Here is a 21,680-nt window from a genome sequence, read left to right as displayed (position 1 = left end):
CAGTGGCAGTGTGTGACACTGTGTGACACTGTGTGGCAGTGGCAGTGCTGATGCAGCAGGTGCTGTTGGCACAGCCCTTCCCGGAGCAGCCCCACGCTGGATTGGATCATCCCAAAAAACCCCGCGGTGCCCTGGGCGCTGCTGAGGTGGCTCCTGTTGGTGGGATCAAAGCCCCCGTGCCCATCACTGGGTCCCTGCTGTGGCAGGGCTGTGTCTGATGTCACTTTGTCCCCTCTGTTCCCCGCTCAGGAAGCAGCACGAGAGCGAGGAGGGCGAGAGCCACCGGCGCCACAAGCACAAAAAGAACAAGCGGAGCAAGGAGGAGAAGGAGGCCAGCGAGGACGGGGCCCAGGAGGGCGAGGAGCAGGACACCAAGGAGTGAGCCAGGCCCACCATCGGCCCTCGGCAGGAACTCACTCCTGTGGAACCAGCATGGCATTGGTGATGTTTTGGTTGGGGGGGGGGGAAGGTTTTTTTTTATTATTATTTTTTACTTTTCCAAGGGAAGAGGCTGACTGGGCAAGCCGTGGCACAGCCGGCAGTGCCTCGGGAGCTGAGGCTGCACGAGCCTTTAAACTTCCTTTTTTTTGTTTGTTTTTGATACAAGACAATACAGCAGTACTAGTTACAAAGCACTGAGCTACTCTACTCATCCACATCCCTAGGGAGAACTTTGGTGTATCAGATCCTATGGTTTCTGATGGAAGATGGCTTCAGCTGAAACTAACGCAATTAGGTCGTAGTTCTTGGTTCTTTTTGTCATCGTCATTCCTTTTTGAGAACTAGGACAGTAAGTGCAACTTGAAATTTATTGTCCAAAGAACAGCGTGACTTAGATCCCGGGAGCCAGCTTAGAGTCTGGTGTCTCGTAGTGAAAAGTCTCATCCCCGAATAAATTTCTTTATAGCTACAAAAGCAGCTTCTGATTTCTCCATGGCCAGCTGGGCGTGTCAGGAGGAGCTGCAGGATCTGCTCCAGGTGGGCACAGGGGCCTGCCTGGATGTGACAGCTTCCAGAAGCTGCCGAGGGCGTTCACACAGCGTGTGCAGAGACTCCAAAACTGGCTTTTTTTATCCATTGCAAAGGTAGTTCTGTCATGTTACACCTCTACGTGGGGAATCAATGAAGATCCATAATAAGAGCATGAATTTCTCTTTAATTCCTTTTGACTTAACTATTTTATTTCCTTTTTTTTACTAAGAGTTGACTGAATAACCTAGAGTGCAGTAGAGAGCACCAAGTCCCCGTTAGCAGTTTGCCCTCGTGGGGTTGGCGTTTCTATTTGGGTATCACCAACACTCCTGTCCAATGCATTCCTTTCCCTTAGATCCCAAAATAAATTTAGTCGAATTCCAAAGTTTCTTTGGATTTAGTATTGGTTGGGGAAGGGGCAACAGAGATGTTTCTGGGTGGGGAGGACACGGGAAATAATTTTCAGGGGTTTTGGTCTGTCTGGTCCTTAGGATTCCTGCCCTTCTGTTTGTGTGAGTCCACAAATGTCTCATTTTCCTTTGACTTGTTATTTAAAACTGTCTGAAATATTTGTCCTAAAATAATATGGTTCTGAAACGTTCTGTATTTTTTGGTATTGTAATCGTGGAAGGGTTGAGTGTGCTGGGAAGTGTCCAACCTGTGCCAGGAGAGCCCTTTGGCTCCGGGTTAAACACTGGAACAGCGCAGTGATGGGCTTGTAACTACAGAGCCCAGGGGAGGAGGAGGAAAATGGGGGCTTCTGCTGGGTTTTGGTTTTCGTGGAGCTTTAATGTGCTTTGAGCTCCTGGGAAATGTGTGTGTGCTGAGCCAGGGCTAGCTGGGATCAGGGTGGAGCCCAGATTGAGGAATATGGCATCACTCACTGCTCCCCTGGGCAATCCCTGCTCCTGGCACTGGGTGTGGAGCCAGGGAATCCTCCTGGCAGCTCCTGCTCAGGGCAGGGCTTCAACTGTGAGTGCCCAGAAGCTTTCAGGAGAATGGGATGAACTTGCTGCTCCCCAGGAGAAACCCAAACCAGAGGAGGAGTCAGGAGTGCTTGGTCGGTGCTCCCTGGCACCTCACGCAGCAGAGGTGCCCGCCCTCCCTGCCAGAGCCCAGGCCTGGCCAGGGCAGTGCCAAGGGGAGAGGGGCCCGGCCCCAATGCCCAGCCTCCCTCAGGAGCTTGTGTTTGGTGATGATGAGAGGTGCTGGTTTGTTCCAGTGCAGGAACTCTGACCTTGCTGGGGCAGCAGTGCCAAAGGCGGCCTGGGCAGTGCCCCCAGCCCGCTCTGAGCTGGCTTTTCCTGCCCTGAATCAGGAGAAGTGCTGCCACTGGAATGTTGCACCGAGGTGAGTGGGCGTTGGCCCCAGCCAAGGACGTTTCTCCCCCCTTTGCATGCTCAGGTGTCCCTGGTGCCTCTGCAGGGGTGGCCGGAGCTGTCCCCACCCACTCCCTGATCTCCTGCACTCTTGGTGGAGTGACACAATTAATGGTGATTACATCCAGTCCCGATGGTGCTGTGGGAGTGGGAACAGGGAATCCAGCGTGGATTCAGTCAGGGCTGCACCTCCTCCTGTGTTATTTGAATGAGCTGGACCCAAAACACAGAATATGCTGAGGTGGAAGGGACCTTCACTAATGGGGGCAGGCTTTTGGGGCCAGGAGCAGCTGTGCATTTAAGGTAAATAGTTTTAAACTGATTTCTTTTCATTAAATAGAGTTAAATGGTTTGCCTTTTCTGCCAGGGAAATGTAAAGGTGGGGTGTTGGAAATAATCTGTTCTTGCATCAGGAAGCTGCTGCAGGGTTCCTGGTGTTGGGATGTGGGGTTTACTGGTGTTAAGGGATTTTTCCCAGCCACAGTGTATTCCAGGATAGTCCAGCTCTTTTCCTGGGAGGAGCAAAGACAATTACACAGTTTCCTGCCTCCTGGGGTCAGGTTTTTTTTTGAGGTGACCCATTCTGGGGGCAATAGCTGCTACGTGGAAAGAAAAGGTAAAGACCACACCTCTAACCCATATTTTTCAGCAATACAACAATAATTTATAAAGGCATCAAAACAAATTCAACATCTATTAACAAGCTGATTTTGGAAACAAAATTTAAATTACAAGGACATTTCAGTGAAGTTGAAGGCACCTTGAAAGGAGATGGAGTAAAAATGGTTCTGCAGCCTCCTCCTCCCTCCCACTGCCCACATCAATATTTACTGTTCCAGGCACAGATTCTGCACATTGATTAGAAAGAGATAAAAAATTGCTTCATGTTTTTGTGTCCCAGCGAGGTCAATGACGAGTTTTCCTTTGGGGATTATTTTTCTCTTGGCATTCAGCAGAACAACAGGAAAACAGCCCTGGAGCCCAGGTAGCCCCAGTTGTGCTGTCATGAGTCCCCAGGGGTGTTCCCAGCCAAACCAAGGCTGCTGTGAGGATGGATCCACGCTCCTGCTGGGTCCTGGGCTCTGGGCCAGGCTCTGCTGTCCCTGCCCACAGCTCAGGAAGTGAAGTCACTGTGTGTAAACAAGGCCCAGGGACAGCAAATGACAAAGCGCCAGTCCAGGAGAAGCTTCAGCCAGGGCTGGCCTCTTTCCTGCAGGGCTGCTACAAGGAATTAAACATTCATTCGAGGCAGCATTTGGACAGGGACAGACTCCTTGGATTCTTACAAAGCTGCTCCTGCAAAAGGTGTGGCAGAGGCAGCACAGGAGGAGAAGATCTCTCAGTGCAAGCTGGTTTGAGAAAAACCCATCATTTCTACTGCTCATTAAGCTGCTGAAAAAGGGAATTGCTTCAGGTGGAGTTTGCAAGGAGGAACTTTCACAGTGTCAGAGGTCAAACCAACCTGCCCAAGCTTCAGTTCTTTAATTCTAAATTTGAACTGCACAGTGGGTTTGAACTGAAGCCAGGCTGGGCACAGTCTCCTTCTGGAGGTGACATTTCCTGCAGCCAAGGATGCTTTGAGCTTCCCCTGATCCCATGAGTTGGTATTTTGCTCCAGCTGCAAGAGGGCCACGAACAGAACTGCAGGAGAAATGTCACCTGCCTGGCAGTCCAGGTGCTCCTGCCCCTGCCTGACCTCTGACCCTCAGCACTGGAAACAGATGAAAATAAGACAGGAGGCTGGGCCAGGGGAGTCTGTTACCAGCCTGTTCACTTCCTCACCCACCTTCTGGGGGAAAAGCTGCTTTTATCCATCCTAAAACCAGGGCAACTTGTGTGCAGCAAGAGTGAACCTTGCCCTTGACCTTTGGTAAAGTCACTGCAACATCGTATTTCAGTGAAAGCACTCTTGCTGATACCTTTGAGAGTGGTTCTTTAAGCTGTTGAAATTGTCCCTTTGCAAAAAATCAGTGGAGCTGGCAGGATCCTCAATCAGGATTTGTGACAGGACCCTCATACAGGTAACACAGCTCCTCCAGGCTGACTGGGGGGTTCTGATGTATTAACACACTCCTTGGGTTACTGACACCTAAAAGGAAGAGGACTGGGAAATCCTGGTAACTAGGAAATGCCTAATTGGCTCCCCATCCTTACAGATTTAGTAGCTGCTTTTAAAAGCCTTTGTTTTAACCCATTCAGATACTCAGTGGAAAGCAGAGCCCTAAAATCAAGGAAAGCCTCAGCAGCCTCCAGGGCAGGTTGTGGAGAAACTGGGAAGAGCTTTCTCTGCACCACCAATCCTAAGGAGCTTTAATGAGCCTGGGAAGCTCCAACAAGTGTTGGATTAACCCTTACTTTGAATTCAACATCCAGATTTGTTGGTAAAATGTTTTCCACAAAAAGGAAGCAAGGAGTCTTCCACGGCAATGCCCCAGGAGTAGGAGTGGAGCAGTCCCTGTCTCTCTGTCAGGGGTGGCTCTGTGTGGTTCCCAGCTGCTGGTGGATACCTGGAAGTGCTGGGGGTTTGCTGGAGCTGTCACACGAGGCTCCCTGGCCAGGACACCACGGTCAGGGTGACTTTGTTCCTCTGCTCCTTCAGCATTGGGATTAATTCTGAGTTGCTCATTCCTATTGCTGGCACTCCGTTCACTGCCACAATTTCATCTCCACACCTGCCCAAAGACAGGATCCAGTCAGGACAAGGGTTCGTTATTAACCCTGCACCCACGGTCACCCTGAGCCCACCCTGAGCCAAACCATCAACTCCTCCTTGAAAGCACTTTTTCTCTGGAGTCAGAGGGGAAGGGAGAAGGAGGCCCCTGCTGGTGCTGGGGTGGCATCAGTGAGGGGCAGCAGGAGCGTGCCCAGCAGGGCAGGCAGCAGAGGGAGGAGTGGTGCTGGTAAAACACTGATGCCCCAGGTCAGCCCTGCAGCTCCAGGCCCTGAGCTGCTCTCCAGCGGCTCCACTGCCACCACCAGAGGTGTGAGAGGGACCTGCCCCCCTCTGGCACACCCAGCGCCTTCTGAGGGGTGCGAGGTGCTGAGCCCCCACAGCCCTGTCCCAGCGCTCAAACGGGAGCCCAGCTGAGCCCGGCTCTCCCACCTCGGCACTGGGAGCAAAGCCCAGCTTCCTGCACGCAGCTGTGTCCCCTCCCTCTGTCCGTGGCAGCCCCGCCTGCAGAGGAGCCAGCTCTGCATCCCAGAGCTACCTGTGGGATCCCCCAGCCCCACCCCTGCTCCTCCCGCTGGGATCTGTCACCACCAAAATCAAAGCTCCAGTTGAGTTTCCTGCACGGGAGGGCTTTTGTTGCTTGCGTTGGGATACTTTCCCAAATCCCAGAGGTTTTATACTCTGGAACCCCCAAGATTCATCTCAAACCCCTTTCTACTTTTACCTAATTACTCAATTAAACGCTTCACAGTTAGGTTTTAAAAATTCCCGTAAATTCGTTTTCGTTGCATTATTTATGGCGGAACCCAAACGCTGCTTAATGCAGGGCTCGTTTGTTACAGGTTTGGCAACAGTATTAACTCTCAAATCAGAGGAAGAACGAGTAATTAACTCGGAGCTGAGCTCCTTCCAAGGTCAAAGAGTCTTGGGAAACCCCCCCAGCACTGGTGGTGATGATGATGATTCCCCGGGTACCTCACACCTACTTGAGTTTCCTGTCCCGGAATGCCGGAGTCCCGGGTACGATGGTTTTGATGAAGAAGGGTTGGTTTCCTTTGCTTTCCTCAAAGCCTCCCACGATGCTGAAGCCCCAACTTTCCAGGTTGCCTTTACTAAGGACAATATCTTGACAGAAGTGAAGGTAACTGTGTCAAAAACAGAGAGGTTATGAGGAAAATTGCCCAAGCAAGAATTTGTTTTCCCTCATGGAAAGCACAGCTATGTAACAGCCTCATTGTCCTGGTTTTTTTGGGATTTGAGACACCCCTTTGCAGGGCATGTCAGAGGGTTAATTCTCAAATGGGATGATGCCAGACCTTTAGAAATCTTTTCTCAGTGTTGTCAGCACTGGTTTAGGAGCTAACAGGAAATCACCCAGCTCTAAAGGGCTTTGGGACCTGCAAGACTCCTGAATAACTTTGTGAATTCTGCTAATGAACAGCCACAGCACCAGTGACAAACCCAACTGAACAGTGAGCAGCAGCTACACCCATGCAATTAATGAGAGCAGAGGGTTTTTATTTCCTCGGTGCACTGCATTGGTACAAGGAAGGCTTTCAGCAGCTGGGCATCACTGGCAGCAAATGTGAGGGGCAGCAGCCTCCCTTCAGCTGCCAGGTCAGAGCAGGGAAGGGCTTTCCTGCAGGATCCAGGATGTCCAGTTCAGACACTGGGCTCCTTGGTGAGAGCTCCCCGGTTTTGGATGCCAGCCAGCGAGGTTTGTCCCCTCAGGGAGCCTGGGGAATGTGAGATGGAAGTGCCAGCAGCACTCGCTGCCCGAGCTGGTGGCACAGAGCCCCGCAAAGCCTTGGCGAGGCGACGCAGAAGGTGTGGCAGGAGCGTCTCGTGTGCCCCGGCTCAGCTCAGGTTACATCCTGGCACCGAGGAGCTGTGAAACTGCAGCTCATCATCACCCCGCTGAGTTATTCCAGCAGCTAAACTTTTCCTAATAAACGTTTTTGCCTCAAGGGCTTTGCTTGAGCAGTTTGCAGAAGAGTTTCAGATTTCAAAAGCCTTCTCAGTTAACTTCTCACCAGGAGAAAGATCCAATTATCTACTTTCAAACTGTAATTTACTTTTGTAGGAGTTTTTCACACATAAACACCAGGAGACCCAGCTCGAGCTTACTGATTCCTCCATGGTTTCCTTCCACAGGCACCACGCAAGTGCAAAAACACAGCTCTAAGCCATGGCTGTGGCAGCTTCTGCAAATAAATAGCCCCAAGAGCAACAGCGGCAAGTGCTATGTCAGCACAGAACATAAATAAAAACATCAGGCACATCCTCCAGGAGCTGGAAAGGGCTGTTTGCTAGGAATCAGCTTTCCATATTAAAAAGGGGTTCTAGGAAGAGAAACTTTAACTCACTACGATCAAAAAGGACTGTGGGAAAAGAATTGGAGAGTTTAGGGAAGGTCGAGGTGCAGGTTTTATGGTGCCAGGCACGCTGCTGAGCTGGCAGTTCCCAGTCCCTGTTGGAATTTGGAGCTGCAGCAGGGCCGGGACTGGGAGCTCCTCACGGTTATTGTGGGAAGAGTCAGACTGGAGTCAGATAAACCCCAGGGAAGAGGGCAGCAGGAAAACTGCTTTTCCACCCCAAGACTTCTCCACAAGCCACACAGTGCACTGCGCTTTCAAGAGGCAAAGGTTTTAGAGAGAAATGATAAATCAGTCTGTAGAAGTTTTGTTTCTGGTGCCTTTGGGATCCAGGGTGTGTTGGATTAGGACATGGGCCCAGTCCAAACCAGCTTTTGAGATGGCATTTTACACTATCAGTGGCTGCTATGGATTTAACATCACACTAGGAAGAAATCAAAGTTTCTGTTTAACAGAAACAGAAGGCACAGATTCAAGAATCGAGGCCTGAATGAAGCACTGGGGGCTCAAGCATTGCAAGGATCAAATACACTTCCCTAGCCTGAGCACTCATTTCAACTCACACCTTTCAGCATCAAGTCTGGGTTCAAACTAGAAAGAAATACATTCCTCTAAAAACAAAGGGGTATTTCTGCTGGAGCAGAGGAATAACTGAGGGGAAAAAGCTGAACAAACCCAAAACCGCACATACAATAAGCTTGGAGCTTTCACCCTGCAGGATGTTCCAACACAGTCAGGCCAGGGCAGCCAAAAGGAGCAGATCCCAGTGGAACAGCTGGTGCTGAGGGCACAGGGTCAAGGCTGGGCACATTTCTGGGGGTTTCTGTGATGTAGTGTCAGTGTGGTGCACACAGGGCCTGTGCAGTGGACGTGCCTCTGCAGCACTGGGGGTTTGGCCCTGCAAACCCAGTTAGGGTGGGTCAGGAGCTCTCTGCAATGGGAACCAAACCACAGCATGTGGGGGCACTGGGATCTCACTGCAGCTGCACAGCCCTGAGCCAGCTTGAAATGCCAGAGGCACCCTGAACATCCCCAGGCGACAAACACGGGCTCTGTGGGTGACCAGCCAGTCGCTACCAGGTCTCACTGGGAGCAGATGGGAAAAGGAGAGAGGAAGCTCAGGAATTAACAGCCCCTTTTAGTGCTGGCAACAGGAGGAAGATTCTGTCAGATCCTGAAGTGGAATAACCTTGCTGCGTGCCTCCTACCAACCCTCACACCCAGAACTGCAGACAAATTCCAAGGCCAGAATTCAGGCTGGAGTAAAAGGAAGCGAAGAGCAGAAGGGGCACCTGGAATCACTTCTTGCTTCAGGAGTTGCAGTCAAATGAAGGGGGGAACATCAACGCCAACAGCAAAGGAGTTTCCAGGAATGCATTAAATGGAGGTAATGTCGGACACTCCTGAAATGAAGGCAGGGGATCCAGGAGCAGAGAAGACTCCAGTCCCTGCAGCAGAGTGTGGGGAAGCTGCACGTCACCCGACAGCCAGAAAAATTGGGAAAGGAAGAAAAGAAGCCCAGCCAGGTTTTGCCTTGCTGAAGTTCACTGCAGCAGCAGCACGAGGAGCAAACACCAGGCAGCATCGAGGGTTTGTGCCCAGGTTTGGGCTCTCCAAACCTGGAGAGATGCAGCTCAGGACCAGCTCACACCAGACCTGCCTGGAGCAGCCCAGCCAATTCCTGGGAGAGCAGAGGGAGATGGGAGGAGGTGCTGAGCACAGGCCAAGTACAGGAGACACAAAAGCTGCCTTTACCTGGGCTGGTTCGTTGAGCATTTACAGGCTGCTAGGTAACACAACAGAGGCTTTGTGAGTGGTTCCTCTTTAGGTGTCTCAAGAAACAAGGCTGTAAATGATCCAGGTGTCCCACAGCTGGTTTGGCTTTATGTTCCACCTGCAGATGCCCCTGCACTCAGCTGGGATGACAACAGACTCTGCCTTTCACAGTGTTTTTTGTGTAACTGCAAAAGGGAGGGAGCCAGAGGTTCACCTCTGCAGGAAGGAGAGGGAAATTCAAGCTTCACTTGGAACTTACCAGGTTAAAACCTGTGCTAAGGCTGTGGTGCAAAGCTTTGCAGCAGGAGAACTCAGCTCTGCAGAACCATTTGTGCTTCATGCTGAAGATGACACAGTTACAACAGCCAAGAAGAATTAGACTGAAAGAATGTCTGCCCCTAAGTGAGATGATCAGATTAGAAACTCCCAGACAGCCCAGGTTGTGTTAGGGGATGCAGGAAGAGCCACAGAGAGATTTCAGTCAGTACTTTAGCAGGGACTGTATCGAACATTGACTATTTCTCTTTGAAAAAGGGGTTTCAGGGCTTCTAAAGCATGGTTACTGTCCAACAGGAGTGTGGGAATGATGGCTCACTCCATAAAAACAGTGGAAGTTCCTTACACACTCATTATTCTATGATCTCATTGGCAAATAAGGCTTTCCACTGCCTTACAGCTAAACGGGAATACCAGGAATGCTTCCAAGTTCATCAACAAAGTAATTAATTTCTAGTGTTTGAGTGAAAGTCAACCCAGTAATTAACAGCTCTCTACACAGTCCCTGACAAACATACCTAGGCAATCCCAGCCACGTGATCCAGAGGGGAGACCAGCTGAATCCCTGCTCCCTGATGTCCAGGGCTGGCTCTGGGGAGTTCAGGGAGAGGATTTCCAAGGCTTTCAGTGTGACTGAGTGGGAAGCTGCATTGGATTTCAGTGCTGAGACAGCTTCATAGTAGTTCAGATGAGTCAAATCGATGCCGTTTATGCTCAGAAGTACATCCCCTGGGGATGAAATCAAATGGGATTATTACAGACCTTTGGCTATGGAGCCCATTCCAGCATCAAGGGCTCATGTGAACCCTGTTTCCAGTCTCTCTTCAGTGTCCAGGTCCAGCTTCCACTGAAGAAAACCCACAGTTCCTAAAGGATAAAGGGTCTGAGAGCCTCCCTTACCTCTCTTGATTCTGCCATCCCTGAAGAGGCATCCAATGGGCTGCACACTTGTCACATAGATGGGGAGCTTGTTTTTGTTATCCCTTCCACCTCCAATTGTGATTCCCAAAGATTCCTTTGGCTCCTTCTTTATTGCTACTGTCTTCTCATGACTTACATATCCCTGAGGCAAATCCTACAAAGGAATGACAGTACAAAATGCAGCTTCATTAATGCAATTAACAGGAGAAACCCAGCTCTGGAAGACAACATTTGTATCCTTAATCCAGAGCATTCCAGCAATGTTGCTGGCCAGCAAAGTCAGCTTCCCATGTCCTTGCTGTGGGTGGGAATCCAGAGCAGCATTCCTAAGGTGAGCCGCCAGAGCTGAGGCAGTGCTGTCCTAATGATCCTAAATCCATTTGCTGTAGGGAGATGCTCCCTCTGAGGAGGGGAATTTTGCACTGAGGAACAAGCTATGAGCTCATCTCAAGGCTGCTCATGCCAAGCAATGAAGCTCTCCCTGATTAAATGTTTAGGTTACAGTGAAGGCACACATCGGAGCACAGGCTGTATAAACAGGGTGTAAATGCTGCTCAGGGATTTAAATCCAGGAACCACACCGCAGCCACGCAGGACAGCTGCTCCCAGAGCTCCAGGGACACTGAAACACACCAGTCTGAGCGGCTGCAGCAGGTTTGTCACTCAGCTGGACATTCTACACACAGATTTTCTCTCTGGGTTCACCACACTGGGGATTGTCCTCTTGCTCCTGCTGCTTGTTGTGCCACACAAAGGGGTGGCAGACACACGCTGCAGTCACAGCGGGGTCACCTGGGGATTCTACTCCTGGACCATAAAGGCCTCTGGCTCCACACCAGCTCTTGTATCACTCCATGTGTGGGGCTTGATGCATGTCAAGAAGCAAATCCCAAGCTTCTCATGGATGGCAAATTCCTCACTGCCCTTTTCCAGACTAGAAAGGATTAAACACCAGCTCTGCATCAACACTGAAGAAATTTTGACACCTTTTTCCCTTAAAGTGATGTTTCCCTGTAGATGACAACCTGGTCCTCCAGTTCCATAAGCTCCAAACCTGCCCAAGAACTGGAGCTGCTGATCAGCCTTCTGTGATCAAACACCATCACAGAACAGTACAATGCATCTACTAAACCAAGAATAAGCAGCACCTTTGCCTCATCTCCCAGCCCCACCTTCTGGTAGTTGGATTTTCGTCTGTAGTGGTTCTGGTCTGGTCGCCTCCGGTGGTGCACTGGGCTCCCCCCATTGCTGCTGCTGCTGCTGTTGGAGGTGCTGCCATCCTCCACTGGCTCCCCCAGCTGCACCCCAGGCTGCCTCAGGATCACAAAGTTCACTCTGGATTCAGTGGTCTGCCCGGAGAAACAAAGAGTAAAAATTAAGAAGACAGAAAAACGGGTTAGAAATGAGGGACAGCCCTCATTGCCTTGGGGAGAAAGAAGGGTTGGCATCAGTTCCTACAGAGGTTCTCCAACAGCTCCACAATGTGATGCAAAGTCTTTTGTGAAGAGCCAGGGAATGTGACTGGAAAAAGAAAAAGGGAATTAGCAACCATGAGTCAGAAGGAACAGGAGTAGAGGCAGGCTTCACTCGTGCCTCCCCTCCCCCACAAACGCCAAACAAGAGAAGGTGGAAAGGGATGATTAATTCCTGCACTTCGGTATGAACAACCAAAATAGCATCTTGTGTTGTGCTACAGCATGAACAGAGCTGGAACACTGGCTGGTCCACACCATGACCACGACAAGCACTGGATGCTTTTACTGCACAGGAAGCTGTTCAAGCACTGTCCCTCCCAGCTCTGTTCATCTATTGTTCACCATCTCCCATCCCTTTTTTCCCCAGAGTACCTCTGGCCTGAGACTGCTGCCGGTTAAACACTCGGGCAGCTGCATGTCTGGCCTTGGCAGGGCTGCAGGGGAAGTGCTCACTATTGTTTCTGCTGCTCTCCTTGGGATCACCTGACAGAACCTTATTGTGAAGGACTCACAGGGAAAGGCCCACGTGCTCCCTCCCCGCCCTGGATGACAGAAATGCAGTCGCTGCTCTCACTCCTTGCCACAGGACCCTGTTTCCCTGGTGCCACAGGGAATTCCCTGGCCTTGGAAGAGGGGCTCTTTAAGTCCCATTTAAGCAAGGATTTCAATTAGCCCTCAGAGGAACACATCACCTTTGGAAAACTGTTGCAGTTTTACACAAATGTCACTTCTAAAGAGATTCAACCCCAAACCTCATTAAGGCAGTTCTGAGACTTTGGCTGCTGGTTCCAGTGGGATCAAAAGAGTTCCTCATATGGGAGTTGTGTGTGCACACTGCAACAGGAATGCAGCAGCACTTGTGGGATGCAAACAAATTCTAAGAGGCCATAGAACGGAAGCACACGCACAACATAAAAAGGATCTCAGTGCTGGAACTCTGCTCTTTCTCCCATGGCACTGCACTCCTCTGATAACTGTGAAGAGAACTGGCTCTCCCTCCTGCTGACCTCACATCCTTTCTGGGATATAAACAGAATGGGATGAGGTGCATTGTGTCAGGATCTGTAGATAAAAACACAAACTGGAGGCACTCTCCTGGGGAGATAAAGAATTTAAACTGATCTATGTGATATCTGCTGCACATGCAGCAATCCTTAATCCTTTAACCAGAATTCCTTGCCCACTCCTTCCACCAAAACCTCTGGCATGCTGCAACAGGAGCACATTCCACAGGGGAAGACCAACTCTCTTCCACCCATTTAGTACCTTGGAATGTTTTTAGCCTGAAGTGCCCCACGTCGTTTTCCAGTCTCTCTCTTCCCAAATACAGGTAAAATGGGGAGAAAGGGCTTCAGATCAGTCCAAAGGGATCTGTTCTGTGCTGCCAGCCCACCCCATGTCCCAGCCAGCACCTTCAGTGTCACTGTTGGAAGCACAAGAGGCTGCCCTGATGCCTCCCTGTCTGCTGCAGTGCATACCAACATTGCCTCTGCAAGGCTGAGAGGCTGCAAACACCACCCAGGAAATCCAATCTCCTCAGATGAACTCCTGAGCCATGAGCCACTGCTTCCCCTCAGCCCTGTCAGGGATGACTCACATGGATTCCCACTCTTGGTGTTTATCTTCCTTTGGAAGCGGTGCTTCCCACACATCCGCAGGGGAGTCGCTTTCCATGCGGGAGATTTGGGGCAGTGCAGGTTGCCCTGGTGCGTTCTGTTAGCCCCAGCTCAGAACAGGAGCCCTGGATCAGCCACACAGAGCCATTTCCACACAACCTCTCCATGTCTGAGCTCACCTGGATTATCTGGGCAGCAGCCTCAGGAGTTCCTTGCCTCAAATCCTGGCCATTTATTGACAGGACTCTGTCGTTCCGACTCAGCTTTCCATTCTTGGCTGCCAAGCCTCCCTCCAAGAGGTCCAGAATAAAAATCCCTGCCTCGTCAGTCTTCCTGATCAGTTTGATTCCCAAGGGTTCCGATCGGTCTCTCTTCACCAAGGTGACGTGGATCACTTCCCGGTTTGTAGCAGTGGGATCCTGCTGTGCAGTCTTGTTGGAAAAGCCCTTCTCCTGCAGGACCATGAGGTGGAGAACAGGGCCTGGGTGGCGCAGGAAGGAGACAGCCTGGCAGTGAGTCACACTGCTGATGTTGACGCCATTCACCTACAGAGACAAACAAAGCACTCGCTAATCAGAGCCCACATTAATTAGGCACTGTCCGCAGTGTGGGGCATGGCCAGGCTGGAGCAGGATGGGAAACTCCCTGTGCAATCTCTGACTCGGATGCACATTAGGGAGCAAAGTCTTCTAAAACAGAATGAAGAAAGCTGACAGAATTAGACTGTAATTGGTGAATAATTGATGACAGGGACAAGACAGGACAACCCACACAACCAACAAATCTGAAACTGCAAAACGTTCAATCATTCCTTCCATCCCATGGCAAGGCAGATCTGCTTCCAGTGTTCAGTACAGACTGGGAGAAGACTCCAATCTCCACTTTTGAGTGGTCCATCGTCTACAAGCTTCTGGAATCACCCATCCAATTATACTTTTACCAGGGTGACCCTGAGAAGGCAACATTTTGCTTGATGTTGTCATGTCAGACTCTGCAGTCTTTTAGGATGTTAATAGGGCTCCCAAGTGTGGGACCTGCCCTATTTACTGAGACATGGACAATCGAGCTGGATAAAACAGGAGTCACTCCATTGTTCTATCTGAGAAACCAACTCAGAGATCTCATTGGCCACTCGTGTGTGGGGGCTGCCAGCCCCTCCGGATGCCCAATCCCATGGGATAATGAGGATTTACTGCTTGTCAGATGATTGGGCAGCCATGGCTGGAGGTGCTAACAGTTGTCACCGTGTGTACAGGGTGTCACCTCAGTCACTCAGGGCCACACGGCCCAGTGGTGTGGGCAGTGCCCGGGCCGTGGGTCAGGCTGGGGCTGGAGCTCTGCATTACTCACACTTTGGAGCTGATACTCACTGCAAGTCAGCAGCTCTCACCCTGGGGACCTGCCCATGGAGAATATGCAGCTTAAGCAACACAGTGCAGCAAGCAATTATGAGACTTCCTAACTAGAGCAGAGAAATGGGGCTGCTGTGTGAAATTTGTCAGGTAGGAATCTTTCACTTTATCCAAAATGGTCTAAATTTCAAAAAGCTGTCAAATATCCCAGAGAAATATGTGTCTGACTGGAAGGAACCCCAAAAGTGTGTTCCTGAGCCCCAGCAGACACACAGTGCTGCTGACACAGATCTGATCAATGCTCTAAAACCCTGAGCTGCAGAGATTTCCCAGTTCTTCCAGGCACCCTCCTCCCCCAGTCACGGGAAGCAATGGGGCTGCCAGGGGGGTTTTTCCTACCTCAAGGATGTGATCCCCAGGAGCAATTCTTCCATCAGCAGCAACCACAGAGTCCCGCAGCACCTCCTGAACAACGATGTTCCCTAGGGGGGTGTCCTTACCCCCAACTATCCTCATCCCCAGCTCTTCCTCTGGATCTTCCCGGTGGATTTCAATGGTGGTGGTTTCAGCCACAAGACTGGTTCTCTGAGGAAGGTCTGGTTGTGGAAATTGAAGAGAAAAAGCAACACATTAACAGAATTTTCCTTTTCACAGCACCCTGAGATTCAAACCCCTGGCAGGTTTTGTTCAATGTAGCATCTGGAGGGAAAGCAGCTATCAGGAGACCTAAGGTCACATAAAAAGCTTAAAATCCCTCTTCTTTACAGTTTCTCCAGAATTTCCCCCATTTTCTCCTATTTTATGGTGAATTCAAACTCTTTATTGTTGTTGCTTGGGGTTTATTAAAGGGCATTCAGTATGGTTTGGCTATATTTAGAGGTTTATTTTTCTCCTGTGACAGCTGGCCTGCTAGGAGCAGGCACACAACAAATTCCAATTTCCATGATGCCCATGAGGGAAAGGGACTACCCAGCTGTAATTACTGCTCTGCAACTTCCTTCCTCTAATTTCCTTTGCTCCCCTTTTCCCATCCCCCCTGTAAAACAGGAGGAATGTTTGGCTGTTTCACAGCATACTGGATATTAAGCAATGCTGCACTTTGAAGATGAAAGTTGTTGTGAGCAAGTGGGATGAGATCTCCCAGCACGGGGACACTCAGGCAGGCCCAGCACTGCCTGGCAGGGTGAAGGACAGGTGTCACACCAGAGATGCAAAACCTGCTCCAGGTGTGCTTTGGGAAAAAGCCAGCAGGGAACTGAACTGACCTGTGAGTTACCTCTGTCCCAGGCACAGGGGTTGTCAGCTCCAGCGCCTGCACATGTGGAAGCTGAGCCTAACTTTGAGACAAGGCACTGAGGTTTCCATGCTGCTGCCTCCTACCAAGCTGAGACAAGTGCTGCTACACTGAAGTGGAGATGGTTATTTGATCTGTGAGGCTTTCAGAGCTGCCTGTTAATCCAAAACCTAACTTATGCTAGAAAAACACCAGGAGGGAGGTGCTGACCACTCCAGGATACTGACTGTATATTTAACTCTGCTAACAAGATTAAAAAGAACCTGGAACACTTCCTAGTTACTAATTACTTGGCTTTTACAAGGGCTTTAAGTGCTCCACGTTCACAGTGACAGGGACTGCCTTTGTTTCTCCACAGAATACTGCAAATACTCACTGCAGTCTAGCAGAGACTCTCCAAATGGTTTTGCACAGTTTAGTGCTTGTGAGCAGACTCTGCCACCCCTGGTGCACATGAATGCATCTCCCTTCTGCTCAAGGAAAGAGATGCCTCTGATGGCTACTAACGGCTGAGCAGCATTGAGGATGACTGACAGTGCTGGGGACACTTAAAAATTTAATTTTTTGAGATAATTACATCATTTTTATATCATGAAAGATAAATACATAGTTCCACTTCGCAAACTCTCACCTTCTTCAGTCTCCTCAAAAGCCGGATTAACCAGTCCAGGCTCTGTAGTCCCCAGTGACACCACAGCAGCTCCAGAGCTTTCTGCCACAAGTGAGGAGCCTCCACTTGGGACCTCTGGATCCTTGGGCGTGTTTGTGTCCCCCTTGGCAGGAGGATCTTCCTTCCCTCTGGAAATGGGATTCTTTTTCCGCTGGAGTTCAGATTTGTATTTCTTAAACCCAGAGCACCTGGAGAGAGATTGGCAGTGACTGTCAGTGACTGTCTCTGCCTGAGCAGGGGACCCAGCACATGAAAGCTCTGACAAACCTGTGGGAAGAAGCTTGTTCCAAATCTCACCAGGGCAGTGCTGGTGCCTCAGATGCCGAAATTGATTCTCATCTGACATTCAGTTTCTACTTATACAAGTATCAGCTTAAGAGCAGCCTTGTTACTTCACTACTTTAGAAATTATTAAGCAAATTATTTGAAAAAGAAGAATGTAATAGAAACAGGAGTCTCCCTTGCTAAATATTTACCTGGCAAACACTCCACGAGGAAAACAAGCCTTCTTAAATATAAGCAAATACTGAGCTCTGTAGGAACTGTACCTCGAAAAAATCTATATTTCTATTTCACTTTGTGAAAGAAAGTGGCTCAAGTTTCAAGCTCAGCCTTGAATTAGGCTTTGTTTTAACCCACCAGCTACACACAAGAGCAGCAAGGGAGAATTGGGCATTTTCTGTTGTGGAATGAGACCTGACCCTGGACCTGGTCCACTCCCAGTCCATGCAGGTGATGGCTCTACCTGAATGGGAGCAGTTTAGTTCCTGATCCCACTGACTGCTCCCCACAGAGATGCCAGAACGGGGATGGAATTGTGCCCTGGATGCAGATACACCATCACCAGCCTGTCTCAGCACTAATGGGTGAGGAAGAACAGCTCTTTTATCATGAGGATTTATAAAAAAGGTGACAGGTGAGGAGGTGATAAATGCAAAAACATCCCTTTCAGAGAGATGGGTGGTATTGGGTGCGTATCAGAGTCTCTTTTCAAATTAAACTGACTTATTTACACTCTGGCTAAAGAAGTCTCATCCCAGTATTACTTCCTCTGGTTTATTCCTACTCATTTATTTTCCAAGCAGTAAAATAACCCTGAACTTAATGACAGCACCTGACTGATGCATTTGTGCACATGCCCCTCTTAAGGTATCAAAACACAAACTCAATTTGCAAAAGGCAGGGAAATCCCCCAAGAAAATAAGTTACTATGCGCTTCTTATTTCCTTAAAACTACTGCTATCAGTTAATGCCACTTAAAACAAAAAAAACCCACCCAAATCCCAGTGCAATTTTCTTGTCTTTTAATTTTCTTCCCCACTTTTCAGTCTGACTGTGCCCACAGGTGAAGTAGGCTGGAATCTTAGAATACTCTGTCCCCAAGAAAGATACAAACTGTGAAACACAGAACAGAACGATACAGTTTCCAGGCAGGCCTCTAACGCAAACATTTCAGGTGCCTCCCTCCCCTGTGCTAACTCCTGAGCCAGAGGGATTAACGAGTGACAGGAGTTTACTGATAGCAGGGCAGATTTGCAGAGCAGAGGAAGGCCCAGCCCTGGTGGGAGCCATGGCCCCAGCCCTGCAGCCCGAGCACTCAGCCCAGCCTGATAACGAGCAGCCAGTACAAAGGGCTGCCTCAAGAAAAAGGAGATCATAAACTTTCACTGAAGGGAAAGGGGCACTCAAGCACCTTCCGTCCCTTCCCCTGGCTCTAACACCAGCTCTCAGCTCGTGGGAATTGGAGACAAGCAAGAACCACAAGGGTACATCCTTGGCCGGAACTGCAAAGGTATCCTAAGTGTACCTGTCCCCTGCTTGGCTTATTTTTGAAATATGTCATTGCTGCAGCAGCTACAGCTGAAGGAAACAAGCCTGTAGCATTTCTCATTGGCTGCTGACAAAAGGCACCCTGCCAAGGAAGGTCTGTTCCACCTGCAGCAGGGCTTGCACTTAGCTCCCTTCCCTGCAAATCATTAACCAGGTAGGAACAAGGGTTCTCCAAGCGCCATGGCAAGAGCTTTGTCACCTGCACTCCTTTTAAAGCAACAATATCCCGCCTGCCAACAGCTCAACCAGCAGTGGAAGCACCGAAAAGTCTCCCTTCCTCTGCACAAGAGGAACAGAAAAAAAAAAAATAGTAATTTTCATTTGCTTCCCCTTTTCAGCAAAAGAATGAGAGAAGATAATGGAATTTTAAGTAGGTGATCCAGCAAGTGCATAATGTGCAGCTTGGAGGGACTTGCACTCTTTGAATCAAAGACTCGTGTATTGTACCTCTTAATTGGACCAATTAAACTGGCAGCACTGCACAATCCCTTGCTTTCAGAATGTTGACTTCATGCCTGTCTTTCTTCCCTACGCAAGGGAAACAAGAATAAGCTTGTTTGTAACAACTCCAGGCCTGGTGCTCCGGTTCAGGACCCACAGATGTCGGTTTAGTGTCTGCCTTCGACCTGAAGGTGAGCAGCTCACCCTTCTCCTCCAGAGCACGCACACAATTACACTGTCTTCACCCACCCACCTCTGCAGCCTCACCCTGGCATCTCTGGTGTCCCACCTTGCCCCAGTTCAGGAGCTGCTCTGAGAATGGATGGTTCTGATGAGCAGCACAACAGCCCTGGCATTGCACAAGGAGCAATGACAGGATGGAAAGGGGAATGCACCTGTTCTGCAGGTGAGCTTCCAGCTCACAGCGCTGCATGGTCTGCTGGCACTCGGCCTTGAAGGGACACAGCACAATCAGCTTATCCAGCAGGTTCCGGACCAGGAGGCTGGACTTGTGGCACTGCTGGAAGGAGAGCTTCTTCCGATCCATGGGACAGAAGTTGTACTCCTGCATGAAGTTCTCAAGGCACTTGAAACAGTACGTGTGTCCACAGGGCGTGTCCATGGGCTGCAGCAGGGGCTGCAGGCAGATGTGGCAGATGAGCTCATCGTCCACCTCGTCCTGGAAGTTGTAGAGGTGATTGTCCAGCAAGGGGTGGGCCTGGCCACACTCACAGCACAGCTCAGTGACCTGGGACACGGGTTCCTCTGCAATGGGGTCGGCCATGGCAGCCAGCACCAGGGAGGAGATTGTCACACAGCAGCTCTGCCACAGACCTCTAAGGAAAGGGAGAGAGAGAGATGTCCAGCCAACTGCCTGCTTTAAATCCAGCCAGTTAAAAATTAAACTGTATTCATGCCTTGAGCTTCTTCCCCCAGAATCTTCACCCCCACCTGCCCCCCGTAGGGCTCTTCCTTCCAGAACCAGCCTGTGAGTGAACAGCCCAGGGATCAGAGGATGCGAGGACCTCATTCAGCACAATATTTAAGCACGTGGATAAATTGAGGCTTAAACTACTTCACACACACACACCAGAGACACAGACTAAATAAACCCCGCCCAACAGATGGACTAGAAGAGCTGACACAAAAGTTGCACGTTCTTGAGGGAGAACAACCCAGCGAGGGAAGGAAAAGAAAGGATACACAAGACAGTGATTTTTAAACTTCCTCTGGCTTTCCAGATCATACCAAATATTTTAAAGACGTGTGTGGTGAAAAGCCAGTTTGGGGACTTCTGGTTGTTAGGATTTTTGTTTTGTATTTGGGGGGTGGGGAGGATGAGGCAAAAGAAGAGGAAGAAATTTCAAAAGAAACTTAAATCTAAACCACATTTCCTTCCTTTCAAGCCCGCTCCCTTCAAAAAAATTTGTTTTAACAAACAATGCATTGTTCCCCACTCATCCATGCCTAAGTTCCCCCATGGAAACAAATTTCCTATAAAAAGGCTAAAGCTTCCTAAGTGGAAAAAACCTAAAGAATTGTCCACATCATTTGTTGTAATGTTAGAGAAAGGCTTGAGCCTCAGCTCCTTTCAGGCAGGGAGAGGAGGATAAGGGACAAACTGAGTCCTTTGTAGCTGCTGCTCTGATTTTAACAGAAATGTCTTCAGTCACATCCTTTCTGAATCCTGCCTGTTGTAATTAAATATAAAATTCACTTGAGTTTCCTAGCAGATTATAGGCACAGGGATGATTGCAGAGAGGATTTTTTTAACCTGGCAGTTATTTTAATGAAGTAGGAAATGTGGTATTAAAGGAAGCAAACTGTATTACACAGTGGGGGGTTTTGTGGTGGTGAGATGTTTTGAGGAGTTTTGGATTGGTGGAGGTTTTTTTAACTTTATGTAAAGAATCCCAGACTCTTTGAAAACAAAAAAATTGCAAAACTGTGATGAAATGGAAAATTTCTGAAAGATGATGTGGAAAATACCGGAAAACAATGGCTTTACCTGGAACAGGTAAAAGCCCAAGCAAGAGGGAACACTGGTCTGCACCAACGCCTGGAGGACATGGCTGGCACACAGCACAACTCGGGAGGAGGGGAGACAAGAACAATAAGACAGCAGGAACGGCAAGAAAAAATTAGTCATGGGTTTCTAATAAAAATCATACATCACTCCAATTAATTGTCAAGGTAAGTCAGCTATTTAATTAAAGGGAGAACGTATCACCAACAGAATCAGCCATTTCACAGGCGAATTTTTACCCAGCCATAGGAACTTGTTCACTTCAAAAGATTAAAACCTCACTGTCACGGTTCCAGGTGGGTACAACAAGAGCTGTTTGCTTCTCCCTCCCCTGCTGAAGTGCCAGAAAACATCTTCCCCTTGAGGCTGGGTGAACATCCCTAACTCTTCTGTTTGCATTCCCTCCTTAACTCCTGTGTGGCTGACTCAGTGCTCCCCAAACCAAAACACAGCTCACAGACAGCACACAAGGAAATGAAAGCACATGTGTCCATGTCCTCCTCTCTTAGAAATCCCCCTGTCGTTTGGTGCTTGCCTCCACCTGAAACAGGCAGCCCTACTGTTTGCCTTATTTGCCTTTTTGCCAGGCTTCAGCTGATCTGGAAT

General features: G+C 49.5%; 2 protein-coding genes across 3 annotated transcripts in view; one reads left to right on the top strand and one right to left on the bottom strand.

The window, feature by feature from the left end:
* Positions 1 to 1,578, top strand: part of LOC121670093 (pre-mRNA 3'-end-processing factor FIP1-like) — a gene marked incomplete at its 5' end in the record, with an annotated part of 21,542 nt that extends 19,964 nt beyond the window's left edge. The window contains one exon of the mRNA XM_042039860.1: positions 250 to 1,578. Within this exon, the coding sequence (XP_041895794.1) occupies positions 250 to 382 (133 nt within the window). The remainder of the gene's footprint in view (positions 1 to 249) is intronic.
* A 1,412-nt stretch (positions 1,579 to 2,990) lies between these two features.
* Positions 2,991 to 21,680, bottom strand: part of LOC121670226 (ligand of Numb protein X 2-like) — a 29,464-nt gene continuing 10,774 nt past the window's right edge. For both annotated transcript variants that reach the window (XM_042040136.1, XM_042040135.1), the window contains 9 exons: positions 19,444 to 19,884; positions 16,739 to 16,965; positions 15,213 to 15,409; positions 13,641 to 14,006; positions 11,543 to 11,719; positions 10,350 to 10,524; positions 9,968 to 10,178; positions 6,009 to 6,167; positions 2,991 to 5,023 (listed from right to left, as the gene is read on the bottom strand). In XM_042040136.1, the coding sequence (XP_041896070.1) occupies positions 4,888 to 5,023; positions 6,009 to 6,167; positions 9,968 to 10,178; positions 10,350 to 10,524; positions 11,543 to 11,719; positions 13,641 to 14,006; positions 15,213 to 15,409; positions 16,739 to 16,965; positions 19,444 to 19,832 (2,037 nt within the window). In that variant the 5' untranslated portion in view covers positions 19,833 to 19,884 and the 3' untranslated portion in view covers positions 2,991 to 4,887. The remainder of the gene's footprint in view (positions 5,024 to 6,008; positions 6,168 to 9,967; positions 10,179 to 10,349; positions 10,525 to 11,542; positions 11,720 to 13,640; positions 14,007 to 15,212; positions 15,410 to 16,738; positions 16,966 to 19,443; positions 19,885 to 21,680) is intronic.

Source organism: Corvus kubaryi, unplaced genomic scaffold (genome assembly GCF_017639235.1).
Source record: "Corvus kubaryi isolate FWS band 111438036 unplaced genomic scaffold, C.kubaryi_AGA036_p1.0 37395, whole genome shotgun sequence".
NCBI lineage: Eukaryota > Metazoa > Chordata > Aves > Passeriformes > Corvidae > Corvus > Corvus kubaryi.
Note: the sequence above shows the minus strand (reverse complement) of the source record. Positions and strands in the feature narration are given on the sequence as shown.